We start from the raw sequence: 19,258 nt of genomic DNA, 5'->3' as shown, positions 1-19,258 counted from the left end.
ACTTACAGCAAAATCAAAAGGTTTCTTCTCCTCTTATCCTCCTCGATCTGTCTGCAGCCTTTGATACTGTTGACCACCCTCTTTTGCTCCAAACCCTCCAATCCTTCGGCATTTGTGACAAAGCCCTCTCATGGTTCTCTTCCTACCTGTCAAACCGTACCTTTAGTGTAGCCTTCTCTGGGTCCTCCTCTGCCCCGTCACCACTTTCTGTCAGGGTACCGCAAGGCTCTCTCCTCTGTCCCCTTCTCTTCTCAATCTACACATCATCATTAGGGTCCCTAATTAGGTTCCACGGTTTCCAATATCATTTGTATGCCGACAACACCCAAATCTGCTTCTCTGCACCAGACCTATCTCCTTCCTTGCTAACCCGTGTCATTAACTGTCTTTCTCACATCTCTTCCTGAATGTCCTCTCACTACCTCAAGCTAAATCTCTCCAAAACTGAGCTCCTTATTTTCCCCCCTTCTTCCAAAATCTCCACCCTCAATCTCTCTATAACTGTTGAGAACTCCATCATTACCCCTACCCCGCATGCCCAATGTCTTGGGGTCACATTTGACTCAGATCTTTCTTTCACTCCTCACATTCAGTCGTTGGCTAAAGCCTGCCGCTTCCACCTTAAAAACATCTCTAAAATTAGACATTTCCTTACACAAGACACAACTAAGATTTTAATCCACAATCTATCCTCTCTGGTCTCCCCAGCTGCAGCCTAGCTCCTTTACAATCCATAATGAATGCCTCTGCCAGGCTCATCTTCCTTACATGTCACTCTTCATCTGCTGCACCTCTCTGCTACTCCCTTAACTGGCTTCCTCTTGCCTCTAGGATTAAACACAAAATTCTCAGTCTGACATACAAAGCCCTCAACTGCACTGCTCCCCCCTATATCTCAGACCTTGTCTCCAGATACTCTCCCTCCCGTCCCCTTCGCTCTGCTCATGACCTCCTACTCTCCTCCTCTCTTATTATCTCCTCACACTCCAGTTTACAGGACTTCTCCAGACTGGCTCCCATCTTGTGGAACTCTATGCCTTGCTCCACAAGACTCTCCCCTAGTTTTTACAGCTTCAAACGCTCCCTAAAGACTCTACTGTTCAGGGATGCATACTACTCTAACCTATCTTTATACCAGTTTCTCTCCTCCATTGCTATCCCCTAAACCCCCTTAGCATGTAAGCCTAAGAGTCCAGCTGTTTGTAGAACACCTTCTTAAGAGCTGACTACAACAGTGCCACTCTTGGCAGGGCCCTCTACCTGTTTGATCCCTATAAATGTTTTGTTGTACTCTGCATTTGTTTATAGCACTGCGGAATCTGTTGGCGCTCTACAAATAACCGATAATAATAATAGAAAAAAACCTCTGGAACATACCATCATTCTATATTTTTTGCCTACACTTACTGTAATTTAATTATGAAAATAGTATGATTATTCCATTAAAAAATGGCTGGAGAGTATTCTACATAATTCATTACCTTACCCCCTACAATATGGTAAAAGTAATTGCTTGACCAGTGTTAGGATCTAATTTCTGTCTGTCCCTACATTGCCACAGTATAATTAAAAAAATAAACATACTTAAGGTGCTCTTTAAGGTGTAATGTGTATGTCAGTGGACTGCAAAATAATGAAATTTGTTTTCTTCCAAAATTAAAACTTTAAAATATTTATTTTGTGTGCAGGTATTTTGCAATTTAGTGAGTAACTCCTGCTAAATATAAAAATACAGTTATTGTTAAACTTGAAATGAATAAAAAAAAATCAACTTTGCCAATGGATAATAGCAATTGATTTATAGACAAAGTAACCTTACTTTCAAAGTAAGTATTTTTTTATATAAAGTAAAAAAGTTTATAATTTTTATGACAAAGGTATAATATAAGTATGAATATTTTGGATGATTTATTTTAAGTATATGCTATCACAGCAATATTGTTATAAAAACAGTTTAGTTCTAGAAATCTGTCTCAAAATAATTTTAGGACATATTAGGGCTGATTTACCATAAGCACACAGGGAGACTTTATCACATTTAAAATAGCTAATTTGTCAGGTTGAGTTAATACAACAGTATTTTTGTTTGTCTTGAATGATATTTTCTTAATTAATGGGCACATTTTATCAACCAACAACTTTGGATTCTTTGTAATATTACATGAATAGATGTTGCATTACTTCCTAATGTAGTGGCAATAAGACATTTGACTGAACTTTGCACTAAAAAAACAATTTTGATAGCCAGTAAATAGTTTCCATTTATTTTTTATATTGAGTAAATGCACTCTGGAAAAATTTGTTTTTTATTGGGGTTTTTTTTTTTGTGAATATACAATACGTCAAATTTTCTGTTTTAGCATCTAACAATTACTAAATTTAGATAATTACTTTAAGATATATGTTTGTAATCCTAGTAGGGTAATGGGTTTTCAGAAGTCATATTTTTTTTTTTATTTCCATATTTTTTAAAAATGCCGTAATTGTTACTAGAAAATTTCAGATGTTTTTTTTTTTCTTGGCAAACGGTGGTGAGCTCACAGCTGTGACAAAGGCATGTTGAAAACTAGGGATAAAATGTTTTGGAACGGTTACAATGTCCCAATATTATGACATTAGACTTGGTAATGAAGATGTGCTTTCTCAACAATTGACTAGTATGGCTTAACAGTGTGCAAAGTGTATACAGAAGCAACATTCTAACGTAAAATGATTGATTAGAACCATACTAATTTAACAGTGGGCGTGATCTGATAAACTGTAGTAAGGGATCTTAGTTTATCTTTCTGGTGTCGTAGCATTTAATAAAACAATTTTTGAATGCACATCTTTTATTAGCACACAATTATTTTGTATTCCTAACCACTAATCAAAAATATAACCCAGAAAATATTATTTTTTACTAAAAACCCACAAATGACTTCTGATTTGTTTTAACCAGGTCTAATATATCAGGCCGTATTTGTACATTATTCTTGCATAACTGACATTACTTTGTACGAGTCAGTGACTGTCTTATTAGTGTTAAGAACTGGAAGTCTTTTGGATAGCAATATTACCCATGTGCATACTGTAAACTAGAGCTGTCCATCTTTTTTTTCTAATGAGGGACTGCACTATGATTTTTTTGTGAATATAGTCTACTAGTTATTTTCATAAAATATATATTGTCCCCTATAAACACATTTAGCAAAGAAACAGAAATATATATAAAAAGTATACCTATTTATTAGTATAAAACATAATATAAATGCTCCAGCATTCTGCAAGATGCATATAGGGGATATGTAGAGGAATAACTATTGCTACTGCATTTGTATCTACATACGTTCTATGACTGAGGAGATCCTGCTTTCATTGCAAACTAAATCATTTTAGATTGAGTTTAATTACTGTCTTGGTTAAATCTCACACTCACCATAATACTAGTTGTGCCCTAAACTTTAAATTAAAAATGAGTGTAACCTTATTTTAAGAAATTCCAAAATTCCAGATATACATATCACATTATCCATTATTATCCATGAAGTGTGTGGGGAAAAACATCTCACTATCAATAGATTTTTGTTTTTGGTATCATAAACATATATATACTGTTTTGCAGATATATATGCCATTTATTAATGTGGTAGTGTGACACAATATATCCCCACAAAAAAAGAAAGAAAGACATTCAGAACATAATTGCAGAATACACAGCTAATGATATTATCTAGTGCAAACTGAAGCAACTGACATATTACTATAGAAATTTGCCTAGTTTGTGAAATGTTATGTTCCTGTTAAAAAGCTCAAAGTGTTTAAACCTCTCATTCGGTTAATTAATGTGTATTGTTTTGCAGTCCTGGGACACACCCCTTGAGAAGTTTCTAGAATATATTTATTTTGTTTTCATTGCTACAGTTAATAAGGGATGATATAAATGAACTCCTGCACTGATTAAGCAATTGTTGTGCAGATTATTGCATGGTCAAAGTCCTGGATCCTGCAGAATACAATCTCACCAGAACAGAGGCAGCATGTAAGAAAATTCAATTCTCAGAGTTAGGTAGCAGGAAAAGCAAACAAAACATTTTTTTTATTATTATTTTTTTTCAGAATCATGGTATGGGAAATTAAGTCAGAGTTTATTCTCCCTTATATACTTATTTTCACAACAGTGGGTAGTTTTGTTGAAGAAAAAACAGTTCATAATATTTACAACTGTAATAGAATCTGCTTCACAGTTGGGTCGTGCAGGACTGCAGAATATCTTTCTATTTCTTTTTTCACAGTTAATTTGAAGGCTCTGAGAAGGTTTGCGGTTTAACCAGGCTCTCCAAAACTTTTTTTGTTGTTTCTCAATTAAACCTTCTGTGCTTTGAGATTATGCAATAAATAAAATAATAATAATAATAATAATAATAATAATAATAATAATAATAAAATAATAATAATAATAATAAAATTATAAAACAAAAAATAAACTAGTCCTTTATTAGAAATCCATTAAAAAAAGATGCAACAGAATATTAGTTTCAGTCATTAGACCATAATCATCATAAACATTGCATCCTCCATTAAGTTTAAAAAATACATTTCTACTGTATGATTGGATAACAATCTAGCTCAACTCATTACATACCAAAATAACCTTAGTTGTAGGGAGACAGTTTAAATAGCTTACAATCAGATTAAGAACAATAACATATGTATCCTTTTTTTTTTAATTATGCAAACATTATTTATGTACAATTTTAACAAAAATTTGCTATTGACCTATACATTTTTATTTTCGTATTAGGACCTCCATTACATATGCAGCGTCGCCCGCAAAATCCAGATTTTACGTGATTTTGGTATCCTATATACAGCGCCGCATATAAATGCGGCACGTATATTTCACCCGTCGCTCGGAATTATTATTCCTATAGGCTAACATGGGACTGCGTCGTAAATCGGTATCCAATATCCAGCGCAAGGACCTACATGGCGAAAATGGAGAAATCTTACTCCATTTTTACCTCGCCATAAAAGGCAGCCTTAGCAAGCCTTGCGCTGAGTATGGGAGCACCGTAACTCCCGAAAATGCCTGCAAAAATAAACGAACACCTAACGCATGCGAAATGTCTATCTACTAATAAAGTCTATAAACCCCTAAACTGCCATAGCCCACAACACAATAAACCTATTCTAGTATTAACCCCATAAACCGCCATAGCCCAGATAGCCTATTACATTTATTAAACCCTATCCTGCCCCCCCTACACCGCCGCCATTATAATAAAGTTATTAACCCCTAAACCTAAATCTAACCCTAACACCCCCATAACTTAAATATTATTTAAATAAATCTAAATAAATTTACTATTATTAACTAAATTATTCCTATTTAAAACTAAATACTTACCTATAAAATAAACATTAAGATAGCTACAATATAATTAATAATTACATTGTAGCTATTTTAGGATTTAATTTTATTTTACAGGCAAGTTTGATTCATTTTAACTAGGTAGAATAGTTATTAAATAGTAATTAACTATTTAATAACTGCCTAGCTAAAATAAATACAAATTTACCTGTAAAATAAATCCTAACCTAAGTTACAATTACACCTAACACTACACTATCATTAAATAAATTTAATTAATTAACTACAATTACCTAACATTAAATACAATAAAATAAAATAAACTAAAGTACAAAAAACCCCACTAAATTACAGAAAATAAAAAAAAAATTACAAGAAGTTTAAACTAATTACACCTAATCTAAGCCCCCTAATAAAATAAAAAAGCCCCCACCCCCCGAAATAATAAAATTCCCTACCCTATACTAAATTACAAATAGCCCTTAAAAGGACTTTTTGCGGGGCATTGCCCCAAAGTAATCCGCTCTTTTACCTGTAAAAAAAGAAATACAACCCCCCAACATTAAAACCCACTACCCACACACCCAACCCTACTCTAAAACCCACCCATTCCCCCCTTAAAAAAACCTAACACTAACCCCTTGAAGATCACCCTACCTTGAGCCGTCTTCACCCAGCCGGGCACAAGTGGACCTCCAGAGGGGAAGAAGTCTTCATCCGATCCGGGCAGAAGAGGACATCCAGACTAGCAGAAGTCTTCATCCAAGCGGCATCTTCTATGTTCTTCCATCCGACGAGGAGCGGCTCGATCTTGAAGACATCTGACACGGAGCATCCTCTTCCATCGACGGCAACTGTAGAATGAAGGTTCCTTTAAATGACGTCATCCAAGATGGCGTCCCTTCAATTCCAATTGGCTGATAGAATTCTATCAGCCAATCGGAATTAAGGTAGGAAAAATCCTATTGGCTGATGCAATCAGCCAATCGGATTGAAGTTCAATCCGATTGGCTGATCCAATCAGCCAATAGGATTGACCTCGCATTCTATTGGCTGTTCCAATCAGCCAATAGAACGTGAGGTCAATCCTATTGGCTAATTGCATCAGCCAATAGGATTTTTCCTACCTTAATTCCATTTCCGTAAGTCACTGGCGACTCCAGAAATTTGTATTTACGCTTATTTATGGACATCGCTAGTTTATCAGACTTACGCCACTTAGGAAATGCCGGCGGGGTTTATGTAATACCCCGATGTACGAGGTGAAATTACGGGTGGCGCAGGTTCCCACGCTTGCGCCGAAACCTGCGCCGTATATTTGATATATATATAGGGGCGCAATCAAATATACGGTGCAGGTATCGGCGCAAGCGTGGGAACCTGCGCCATCCGTAATTTCACCTCGCACATCAGGGTATTACATAAACCCCGCCGGCAGTTCATAAAGTGCCGTAAGTCGGATAAACTAGCGATGTCCAGAAATGAGTGTAAATACAAATTTCTGGAGTCGCTAGTAACTTACGGCACTTTAGAAACTACTGGCGCCTAAGAAAAGTAAAGAAAATAACAAATCTCCCGTAAAAGTCTAACACGTCTCCCAAAAATAAGCCCGACACGTAAAACCCCTATATCCGCAATCTGTAATTCTTGCTTAAAGGGGCAGTCTACTCCTGAATTTGGATTAGACTGCCCCTTTAATTTATACTTAGTTTATTTTTATTTTAGAAGTAGTGTAATTTTTTTATATTTAATGGTAACTAGTATTTTGTGAATTAGCTAATTTTAGTTTATTTAGGGGGGTTAGGTTAGGGGGGGTTAGGTTAGGGGTTAGGTTTATTGCATTGTGGGACATGGCGGTTTAGGGGTTAATAAACTTTATAAGTTATTGCGGTGGGGGATTGCGGTTGACAGGTAGATAGACATTGTGCATGTGTTAGGTGTTAGTTTATTTTTGCAGGCATTTTCGGGAGTTACGGTGCTCCCATACTCAGCGCAAGTCCTGCTATGGCTGCCTTTTATGGCGAGGTAAAAATGGAGTAAGATTTCTCCATTTTCGCCACGTAAGTCCTTGCGCTGGATATTGGATACCGATTTACGACGCGGTCCCATGTTAGCCTATGGGAGTAATAATTGCGAGCGACGGGTGAAATGTATGTGCGTAACTTGTATGCTACGCCGTATATGTAATACCAAAATCGCGTAAAATCTGGCGCTGGAGGATTTTGCTGGCGACGCTGCATATGTAATGGAGGCCTAGGTGTTTAATAACAAGCTGATTTTCATTTTCTGATTATTAGGGTAATTTAATTACAGATGTGCACTGAAGAAGAGTTATTTTATGACATGGTTGCTCATTGTCTCATATTTATATTCCTATTTTTGAAATTCGAGCCAATTTATATTAGATTTTAATACTATTATTATGCACTCACATTTTTCCCAATAATGTTTCATTATATGTATTAAAAAATACTTTGTATGTTATTTTTTTGTCAATTTTGAAGGTAATTTAACCATGTAAACTGTGGTTTAATGCTTAATAATGTGTACGTTGTAATAAATGTTAAGGTACTATCATAATTTACTCTGTTTTGTGAAAACTTAAGATCCAATACATCCAATATACGCAGGGATTCCTTGATCAGTTTACTTACCTCTATCCCTAAATAGCCACAGCAAAGGAGATAACATAACTATACTGAAGGGGATTTTCAAGGGGTGTATGAGTGGACTGCAAGACAATGCAAATTTTGGCAACGCAATTAAATTAAGTTTTTTTACAATGCTGTGCTTAATTGGTGATATAAAGTATATAGTATATGTATATATGTGCATATATGTGTGTGTGTATATATATATATATATATATATGTTTATGTATATATATATATATATATATATATATATATATATATATATATATATATATATAAATAAATAAAATCATTAGCTTTTTAATTAACAATATGCCTTAAATTCCCCCAGTGCATTAAAATTGTATTAATCTCTGTAGATACATTGTACAATTTGATGTATAATTTTTTGCAATGTTATATTCTATATGGCCTGAAATATATGGACACCCTTACTAATTACTGAGTTCTGTTGTTTAAGCTACACTTATTCCTAACAGGTGCATGAAATCTCCATAAACTAAAACTGGCAGTACAATTAGTCATACTGAAGATCTTAGTGAATTTAAATGTGGCACTGTCATAGAATGCCACCTTTGCCACCAGTCAGCTTTTGAAATTTCTGCCCTACCAAATCTGTCCCGGTCAACTGTAAGTGGCATTATTGTGTTTAGGAGCAACAACAGCCTTTGGAAACTCACAGGACAGGGCCGCTGAGTGCTGAAGCGAGTAGCACACACAAATTGTCTATAACGGTTGCATCACTTACTACACTGTTCCAAACTGCCTCTGTAAGCAACATCTATGCAATAACTGTGCGTCAGGAGCTTCATGAAATGGGTTTCATTGGCTGAGATGATTTTGCGCGGCTGCTACAATGCAGTGTTGAAATTCTTGTGAAGTTGGAACTTTGATATGAGCAGCAAGCAGCCGCACAAGAGCTTGTTGTCATAGAAAAACATTGTGTGCTTGCTATTAGCTGTGCCACCTGCCTGTCAATTGATGAAAAAAAAGTTCAACCACAGAGGAGGCTGGGGGGTAATTAAACAGAAGAATCAAAAGTGATTTTATTTTTTGTAAAAATATAAAGTTTCAAAATCCAGAATATACAAAGTTTTAAAAACTTTACTCTCATTTTAATGCTATAGGATAGAAAGATATTTTAAATGATTGGGTGCTTACAACTTTATGACAAGAGTTTAGGTAATGTCCTTTACTGTTCCTGCATGACTCTGCCCCTGTGCACAAAATAAGGACCGTAATGGGCATAAATTCCCATAAAAACGCTCCAAAATCTTGTGTAAAGCCTTCCAGAAGAGTGTTATAGCCACAGTAGTGGGACTAACAACATACTAACAACATACTAATGCCCTTGGTTTTGGAAGGAGATGTCCGAAAAACTCATACAGGTTTTATGGTAAGGTGTCCACATACATTTGGCAATATAGGGCCTGATGTTCAAAAGCTCGCTGACATGAAGAGACATCATGGAAAATCTTTGGGATTTTTTTAGACCTAATATTGTAATAGTGAGTAAATAAGTGAGTAAATATCTTTCAAATTAAAATTTGTGTTTCTAACTTTTTTTAGCTGCCTCATTATTCTGACAAGATGTCTTCGAACATCTCACCTGAGCAGAGAGTTTTTGAATATCAGGCCCATAGTGTGTGTGTGTGTGTGCATATATAAATAAATAAAAAATTATGTATATAAATATAAACTTAATTTAATGACATAAAACATTCAGCAGTATATCTTGTATATTCAATCATATCTACTATAAATCATTACATGCATCATCCCATGATAGTTTTCTTAGTCTTTATGGATAGGATGTTTGGTTTTATGTTTTAGCACTTTAATTTATTCAACTATAAATATAAATATAATTTGAAATAGTATTCTCTTTCTTAAGATTTTAAAATTTCCATAATTTATTAAAAAAAACACATAATGATGCTATTCAACCTCATATTTTACTATACATTTTTTTTTTATCAACAGCATTGTATAATCTTATACCAGTTGGTTTACGAGTTGTGGCTATTCAAGGGGTTCAAACGAAATTGTATTTGGCAATGAACAGTGAAGGATACCTCTACACATCAGTAAGTAATTGACCATTTATGTAATTTCAATACAGTATGTGGTTAAAATTGCGTTTGTTGGCGCACGTAATAGTAAATTTTAAAATACACAAAAATGGGAAATATAATTTATTAATTATGCACTTGGGCTATAACGGGGATTCCCCACATCCAACAATTATAACTCATATTTGCCTCAACATTTTTTCACATTATGTTCACCAAGCAGACATCTTGGATCACTCATTTACTTTAAAATGAATAAATAAAACTATTGTTGAACATATGAGTTGTACGGCAACATTCTATAGAACTACCACTCAAAAAATATACCCATGAGATCTAATTCTAGTTAAAGTTTTTATTTTAAGTTATAATATCTGTTTGTCGGTAATTGCTATTAATATATATTGATGTACAAAAGAGTGCATGAGGGTTCAACTGGCTTAAAGTAATTCTGAGAAATAACGTGAGAAATGACAAGTGCTGAAATTAAAGGGACAGTCTACCATAGAATTGTTATTGTTTTAAAAGATAGATAATCCCTTTATTACCCATTCCCCAGTTTTGCATAACTAACACAGTTATATTAATATACTTTTTACCTCTGTGATTACCTTATATCTAGTAACCTTCTTCCAGCCCCCTGACCACATGACTGTGACTGTTTATTATCTATTGTCTTAAATTTAGCTTTGTATTGTGCTAGATCTTAAATAACTTTCTGTGCCTGAACACAGTGTTATCTATATGGCCCACGTGTACTTTCTGTCTCTTTGTGTTGAAAAGAGATTTAAAAAGCATGTGATAAGAGGCAGCCCTCAAAGGCTTAGAAATTAGCATATGAGCCTACCTATGTTTAGTTTAAACTAACAATACTAAGAGAAAAAAAGCAAATTTGATGATAAAAGTAAATTGGAAAGTTGATTAAAATTAAAAGTCCTATCTGAATAATGAAAGTTTAATTTATACTAGACTGTCCCTTTAATTTGAGATGTATAGGGGCGTGAACTAAAGAGGCTTGTGGTTTAAAATGTGCTTGCGTTCCAATGGAGATTTGTTGAAGAGGTGTAATTACTGAAGTTAACCTAAAATAATGCAGGCGAAGTAGGAGCAACAATTATAGGATTACAAAAAATGGTGCAGATCCTGCAAAGGTACAATGCCATAGAGAATCGATCAATTCAGTACACTTAAATTAAAACATTTTAAAGAGTGCAACTTTGTACAGTATACATGTATGAAGAATCTACATTGTTTTATGATAAATACTATTTGCTTTTGCTAAACAATAAAGTAATGTGAGTCCATGCTTGGGCACGCATGTGATCTGTTTGATGATGCAGAGTGTGTACTACAAAACAGAACTCAGAATAATGAAATATGAGTTTAAAACCCTCAACAAAAGAAAAGTGAATGTAACCTGGAACCAATTTTTAACATAGCTTCACATGTGTGTGTGTATGTGCGTGCATATGCAAATTAAATTTAACCTGAAACCAATTTTTAACATAGTTGCACATGTGTGTGTATGTGCGTGCATATGCAAAGTAAATGTAACCTGGAACTAATTTTTAACATAGTTGCACATGTATGTGTATGTGCGTGCATATGCAAATTAAATTTAACCTGAAACCAATTTTTAACATAGTTACTGGTGTGTGTGTGTGCATATGCAAAGTGAATGTGACCTGGAGCAATTTGTAACAAGGTTGTACACGTGTGTATGATTATGTGTGCGATAACACAGCCTTGTAAATATTCTATGCAATAGAAGAATGATCTACAATTCAAGATTTAAATAGAAGAATTCTGTATTGATTCTGTATTATCAGTTCTGTTAGTCTGGCAGAATATAGACTAGGCAGTTAATGCATTATTGTTATCTATTAATAAAAGGACCTTTAATCTCTTGAGCATTTGCTACACACAATAGGCTGGCAGTGTGTCGTTGCTACGTTTCCTGTTTAATATCCAATTCAAAGATAATGCAGATGAGATTTGATGAGGTATAATGTAAATTTAAAAAGAATTGATAACAACCATGATCAATACTTTTTAATTTAACTAAAACATACAAATATATCCACAGATCTTATAAATATATATTCTAGCAATAAAGGATTTTTTTTTCTCAATGCTTTAACAATGGTACTTTGCGTCCATATTTTTTGTTGTATATCCTTTAAAACGTGTCTATTCAATTGTTATGTTGTTAATTATTTTTCTGTCATTTGGGTTCAGTAAATAAATAAAAAAAAATCCTGTGCAGATTAGCTTATGTCTCCGAGTCCCAGGCTATAGTCTGGTGGACATTTTGAAGGAATCTTGCTGGATCAATATTTGTGCTCTGACTGATCTACAGACAGTTTATCACAGGGCCAGCAGTAATGCTGTCTTATTTCCTATTCCAAAAATGCCTTAGGATTGCAGGTCACTTTGTTGAATGTAATATATATTTTGTTTCAGTATTTACTACATGCTTTTTGTATTTCAGAAAGTTAGCAAAAAATATATAATATTCAAAATCTATACATATGCAATGGTGCTAGTAAAACATATAGGGCTAGATTACATGTAGAGCTCAAAATTAATTGCACGCCCATAAATGGCACTCAATAAATGGCACGATAAATAACCAGTCATTATCAAGTAGCTGGTTATTGCTACCGCAAGCTCATGGTAGAAATTAGTGCTCCAAAAATTAACCAGAGATCAGATCTCTGGTTAATTTTCCAAAAGTGCCTCAATCGGCCCCAAAATAAAGTATATTTTAGTTTTTTATATAAAAAAACTGCAGTTGGCCGGTGTAGGGTGTTAAAAAAAAAAAAACGGCACTGAAAAGTGCCTTTACCTTGTGTGTGTTCCCTGTAAATATATACGGTATGTATATGCTAAAAATATATATGTAATGCTATACATAAATATTAATGTGTTAATATGTGTACAGGTATTTACAGATATAAACACATATATATATATATATATATATATATTCATAATATAGCTTTAAAAATAATGTATTAGGTGTTACTTATGACAATTTTGAGATGGGCCTGGAATCTAACTCACTCACTTCCCATTGACTTACATTATAAACTGGGTTTCAATTTACAACAGTTTAAATTTACAACCATTCCTTCTGGAACCTAACCCCGGTGTAACCTGTACTGTACATATATATTTATATTTGCTGCCCATCACTGCACAACCTACCCCCTATGCTGCGCTAGGTTCTCATGCCGCATCTGATGGTATGAGAACAAGGCTCTCATGGAAGCGTACTCTATTGAGCACAAAGCTTCCATGCAATGGTAACCTGAGGTTGCTTTGCATTGCGGGCAACTTCAAATACCACAGCTCAATTGCGTGCGCTGTTATTACAAGTAGAGTGCAAATATTATGTTCCACTCATAATCTGGCCTATTACTGTTTGTTGCCTACCAATATCTTACTGAATTTTAAAAATGATCTCTGTTGTGAGAAATGTCTAATAAAATGCTTTGGGAACACTCCACTTTCTTGTGGGCAGAAACTAAGTGCAAATGTATTTGCTGTAAGAAACAGTGATCTGTTGGAAACTAACAGCTTGTGCTCTGAGGCTGGCAACTTTTATTTTATTCCTGTGGTTCTATATAATGATACACTGTTTCAAAAACTAAAAGTAGCAGAGGGAGCTGGAAATACCACACTAATCAACAGGTTTATATTTGACAATGTATAAAATAGTTAAAGTGAATGCAAATTTTGATGCTAAAGTGCCCGTTTTTTAAAAATTCGATTAAAAACAGGGGCACTTTAATTCATCAAAATTTACATTTCCCTCATGTTGTGAAAAAATACTTACTTTTTAATATTGAGAGCCGCTCTAGCTTCCTCCGCCCGTCGCAAAGCCTCTTCCTGCGTCTAAAATGAGGAATCCGGCTTCCTCCAATCACGGCGTTGAATCAGACACTGATTCCCCCGGGGGGGAAGCCGTGATTAGAATATGACCGATCCATCATTTCTGACGTCAGAAATGGCTTGCGATAACCGGGGGAAGCTGGAGCGGCTGTCAAGTTTAAAAGGTAAGTATTTTTTCACAACGAGTGAAATATAAATTTAGATGAATTAAATTGCCCTTGTTTTTTTTTTTGTTTTTTTTTTATTGATCAAACATCCTGTGGTTACAAATAAACAGAATTCAAGACATTGAAAAAGGTATGACATAATAATTGTACAAAAAAACAACATTATTATTTGATTTTATATAACAAAAATTGGGTTACCTTAAAAGACCTCATTTTTTTGTTTTATATACTTGGTAATAAACAGTTTCCCCTTCGTGAAACGAGATTGGTCACTTTTGGGCTGCTGACAACCAGGTAGAATTGGGGCGGGGAATGTGAGGGAAAAGGCACTGCAGAGCCACTATATATATATATTGAATGTACTGTTGACAGTTAATGTCTCTCGCAAGTATTTCAGGGAGGATGTGTGTCAGTGTGCGCATGTCTTATTAATGTATCCTAATTGATTGTATCTATCCCACTGCTAGTTTCTTTTCGTCTGTATCCATGGCAGAGTGTGTATCTGGGGCAGTGTGCCTTTTGCATAGAATATTTTTGAGACATTGTGCGTGTGGAGGTAGTCTCCTAATACGCAAAATTTGTAGTGGAAGCAGAAACGTATATATGCCTAAAACGTCCAATATTAATGAACCATAATTATATCTCTATACCTATTTCATATTTTCTTTAAATTACTTGACTGTACTTTTCCAAATAGTTTATCCCCAAGCCTAGCAGCCTCCCTCCAGTGTCTATCCAGAGAGGGAGCTTCCTGCAAATTACCTGTCTTATAAGAGACAAGCATTTTCATCTCAAGTATTAATATTCTACTTAGACCAGAACTGAGCCCACAGCTCTATGTGGCAGAGATATTTCATCTTGTTATGTCCATTCTCTGGATTTCTCAATTCACAATCTCCTGCACAGAAAGGTAATTACTAGCAAGACACAGAATTCCCCTTGTGCAGTCCTGTGACAGAACAAAATTCACACTTGCTCATTGTCTTGTGAGACTTTGTTAGCCAGCAATTATGTTTTGTGGAGACTGAGAATCTTGAAGACAGGAGAGTTGCATTTGTATTTACAGTTTCTGAATAATTTTTCCATATTTTTATTTTGGTAATTCCATTAACCTTTTAACGCTGTTATGTCTTTCTATTCCGTCATAATTACACTGGGCTTTAGAGCTGTTATGACGGAATAGAACAAACACAATCAATATCCAGCACTCCAAACCCTCAGGTGTGTGCGCACTGTCATAGGATCACTGCAACAATCCCAAAGATTCAAAACTCACAAAAAAATGCAGCGGCACCACTTCTTATCTTCCAAGAATTCTTTTATTTCCACATCATGGGAGCAGGTTTCAGCAAGAACAACGTTTCGGGTTATGCACCCTTAGTCATGTTCACATCACAAAATGACGGAATAGAACGTCATAACGGTTTGTAGCTCCTGTGTCCCCTCCATTATTTTTTTCCTTCTGGATCCAGTTGGGGATGTGCCTAGCACCTCAGGCACTCCCCCAGGATCCAATCAGCATGGAGGGGGTGTATTGATTGTCCCCTGTAACACTGTAGCAGCCAATGAGTGGAATCATTGGCTATTACAAGTGTATCCGCTTCCTCTCTTCCCTCAGTGCAATCTGAGAGAGGAAGACAGTTTAGCGTTGGTGTGTGCTGTAGAAAGCTAGAGAGTGAGAAAAAAATATAGATACAAACAAAATATATATATTTTTGCTGCTGATCACAGAGCTGCTACTGTGATCAGCCTAATATAACTTGGTTAGCCTGTTAGGGCTTTGATCAGTATTGATCAAAAGCGTTGGGGGTTTATTTGTGGGGGTTACAAATGTATATATTATATTTTTTGCTGCTGATCACTGAGCTGCTACTGTGATCAGCCTAATATCACTGTGATCAGTCTGTCAGGGCTTTGATCAGTGCCCAAAAATTTATTTGTGGAGATCTTTAGTTATTGTTAACCCCTTCCCTGCTGTTCCCAATCACTACCCTTCCCAGTGCTTTTTTTTTTTTTAGTTTATAAAAAAAATATATAAAAAAAATCAGAATTTTTTTTTAAAAAAAATCTGAGGGAATAGGGTGGGTTGGAATATGTGGGTGGTAATTGGGAGGTGGTAATTGGGATGGTTTAGTGGGCTTTTGGGGAAGGTGAAATTGGAATTGGTGGTGGGGAAGTGGTAATTTGTATTGAAAAAAATCCCTTATGGCACGCTATTCAGCAGAAGATATAGATCCCCTGAGTGATACATCTAATGCTGGTGCTCCCTGCCCGCCACCTAAAAGGAGGCATCGCACAAATGAACAAAATTGGCTACCCTCAAATTTTATTGCCCCAGAAATGCCAGAATTTACTGAGACTCCTGGCATCGCAACTGATGTTCCAGTATGTGAGCCAATAAACTATCTCTCCCTGATTCTGACAGATATCATGTTTGAGCATATAGTTGCTTAAACAAATTTATATGCCAGCCAGTATCTGTCCAAAAATCCTCAATCTCTGTATGTCAGAGAAAATACCTGGCACCCCACTGACATACCGGAGATGAAAAAGATTTGGGCCCTGACATTAATAATGGGGATTGTGAAGAAAACCAGCATACGTTCATACTGGAGCCAGAACCCCATCCTGGCTACCCCTCTTTTTCCAGGGGTTATGAAGAGGGACAGATATGAACAGTTACTGCGGTTACTCCATTTGAATGATAATACCAAGTGCCCCCCCAGAAATGACCCTCTGCATGACAGGTTATATAAACTAAGGACCCTGATAAGCCACCTGTCCTAAAAATGTAAAGCTGTTTACATCCCTGAGCAGGACATTTGCATTGATGAGTCCCTCATGAAATTTAAGGGGAGATTGCTTTTCAAGCAATATATACCATCCAAGATTTTATAAACTCTGTGAATGCAGTACTGGGTATACCTGGGCATTTCGCATCTACCAGGGAAAAGATAGCCACTTGGATCCACCTGGCTGCCCAGATTCCGTTTGCACAAGTGGGAAAATTGTGTGGGATCTCCTACTACCCCTGCTAAATAAAGGGTACCATTTGTGGCTCTATAATTTTTACACCAGCACAGAGCTATTAAAAAAAATATATATATTTTGAAACCGTGGCCTGTGGCACAACGAGAAAAAATTGCACAGGTTCCCCCAGAAGCTGACGTATGGGAAAAAAAAAGTAGGGGCACAACGTCAGCTTTACGCCACAATGAGTTACTGGCCCTTCGGTACACTGATGAAAAAGATGTGTACATGCTCTCCACAATGCACAATGAAGCTACAGTGCCAGTGTCTGTGAAGGAAAGATCTGCACAGATCCTAAAGCCAAAGTGCATTGTGGAGTACAACAAAAACATTGGGGGGGGGGTAGATTTAGCTGACCGGTTCCTGCAGCCATATATAATTAAAAGAAAAACTAGAACTTGGTACAAAAAAGTAGCTTTTTATATTATGCAGATTGCAGTATATAATGCATATGTGCTCTACAAAAAATCAGGCACAGGGAAACCTTATACTTTTTTTGGAATTTGTGTTAAATATAACATCTGATATTTTGTTTAACCAGACCCCTAATCCTCCCATTGTTCAATCTGAAAATGTCGAGCGACTCTGCGGCAGGCATTTTCCCACTAGGACCCCCCCTACTGCCTGCAAATTAACACCCCAGAAAAAATGGTAACTAGAATGCAGGAGGGATTCTAGTTACCATTGCCCTGACTGCCCCTCTCTACCTGGCCTCTGTATCACTAATTGCTTTTGAATATATCACACAGAGTTAAACTTTTAATTTGAAAGCAACCTGTATGTGTTCCTAATTTATTTTATGTTATTATTCTGTATTCCTAACTTCATAAATCCCCTGACCTTGTCCTGCCCCTTTATATGTTAAGCCCATCCACTCTAAGGCCATGATAAGTTATACAAAACAACTAAAATACTCCTTTTAGAATATCCTGAGTTATCCACTTTTGCAAATGGTATGTCATGAGGGGGGGGGGAGGTAATTTTCATTCCTGGGCTGCCAAACTGTCTCAAAGGCAACATAGGTCCAGGAAATAAATGTGCCAAATTTCCATGTAAATGGGCAGACCGTATATTGGGCCCTGTAACTTCCTGAAACCCCATAAAACCTGTGCATAGGGGGTATTGTTGTACTCATGGGACATCGCTGAACACTAAGATAGATGTATTATAGCAGTAAAAAATAGAAGGATGATATAAACAGCAAAAAGGCAGTGTTTTTGTGATAAACTAAAAATAAAATATGAACATTACCTTTGGCCAGATGTTGTGACTAAGTGGCTACAAAAAAGACTAAACATAGTCCTTTTTGAATACCCTGGGTTGTCTACTTCTGTAAATGGTATGCCATGATGGGGTTATTTTCATCCCTGGGCTGCTAAAATGAATGTGCCAAATTTTCATGTAAATGAGCAGTCCCCATTTCTGGCCCTGTAACTTCTGTAAACCCCATAAAACCTGTACATGGGGGGTACTGTTATACTATTAGGACCTTGACAAACACTAATATGTGTGTTTTATAGCAGCAAAACATAAAAAGTTGATGACAGAAACAGCCAGAGTGCAGTGTTTGTGCAAAAACGCATACAAAAAATATGAGCACTACATTTGGCCAGATGTTATGCCTAAGGGCTAAGGCACTTCACAAAAAGATGTTACATGGACCTTTTGGAATACCCTAGGTTGTCTACTTTTATAAATGGTATGCCATGATGGGGTAATTTTTATTCCTGGGCTGCTATAATGTCTCAAATAGGACATAGACCCAGAAGATGAATGTGCCAAATATTCATGCAAATGGGCAGACCCCATATTTGGCCCTATACCTTCTGTAAACCCCATAAAACCTGTACATGGGGGGTACTGTTGTACTTGGAGGACATTGACAAACACTTATATGTGTGTTTTATAGCAGTAAAACATAAAAGGTTGATGACAGAAACAGCCAAAGTGCAGTGTTTGTGTAAAAAATGCATACAACAAAAATGACCACTACATTTGGCCAGGTGTTGTGACTAAGGGGCTTCACAAAAAGATGTGACATGGCCCTTTTGGAATACCCTAGGGTGTCTTCTTTTGTAAATGGTA

At 35.9% G+C, this 19,258-nt stretch overlaps 1 protein-coding gene across 7 annotated transcripts in view; it reads left to right on the top strand.

The window, feature by feature from the left end:
• FGF13 (fibroblast growth factor 13) overlaps window positions 1–19,258 on the top strand; it is a 615,132-nt gene that overhangs the window by 462,676 nt on the left and 133,198 nt on the right. For all 7 annotated transcript variants that reach the window (XM_053699239.1, XM_053699234.1, XM_053699238.1 and 4 more), the window contains one exon: window positions 9,991–10,094. In XM_053699239.1, coding sequence (XP_053555214.1) covers window positions 9,991–10,094 — 104 coding nt within the window. The remainder of the gene's footprint in view (window positions 1–9,990; window positions 10,095–19,258) is intronic.

The sequence above is a fragment of the Bombina bombina genome, chromosome 1, assembly GCF_027579735.1.
Source record: "Bombina bombina isolate aBomBom1 chromosome 1, aBomBom1.pri, whole genome shotgun sequence".
NCBI lineage: Eukaryota > Metazoa > Chordata > Amphibia > Anura > Bombinatoridae > Bombina > Bombina bombina.
This window is presented reverse-complemented; position numbering and strand designations above follow the sequence as displayed.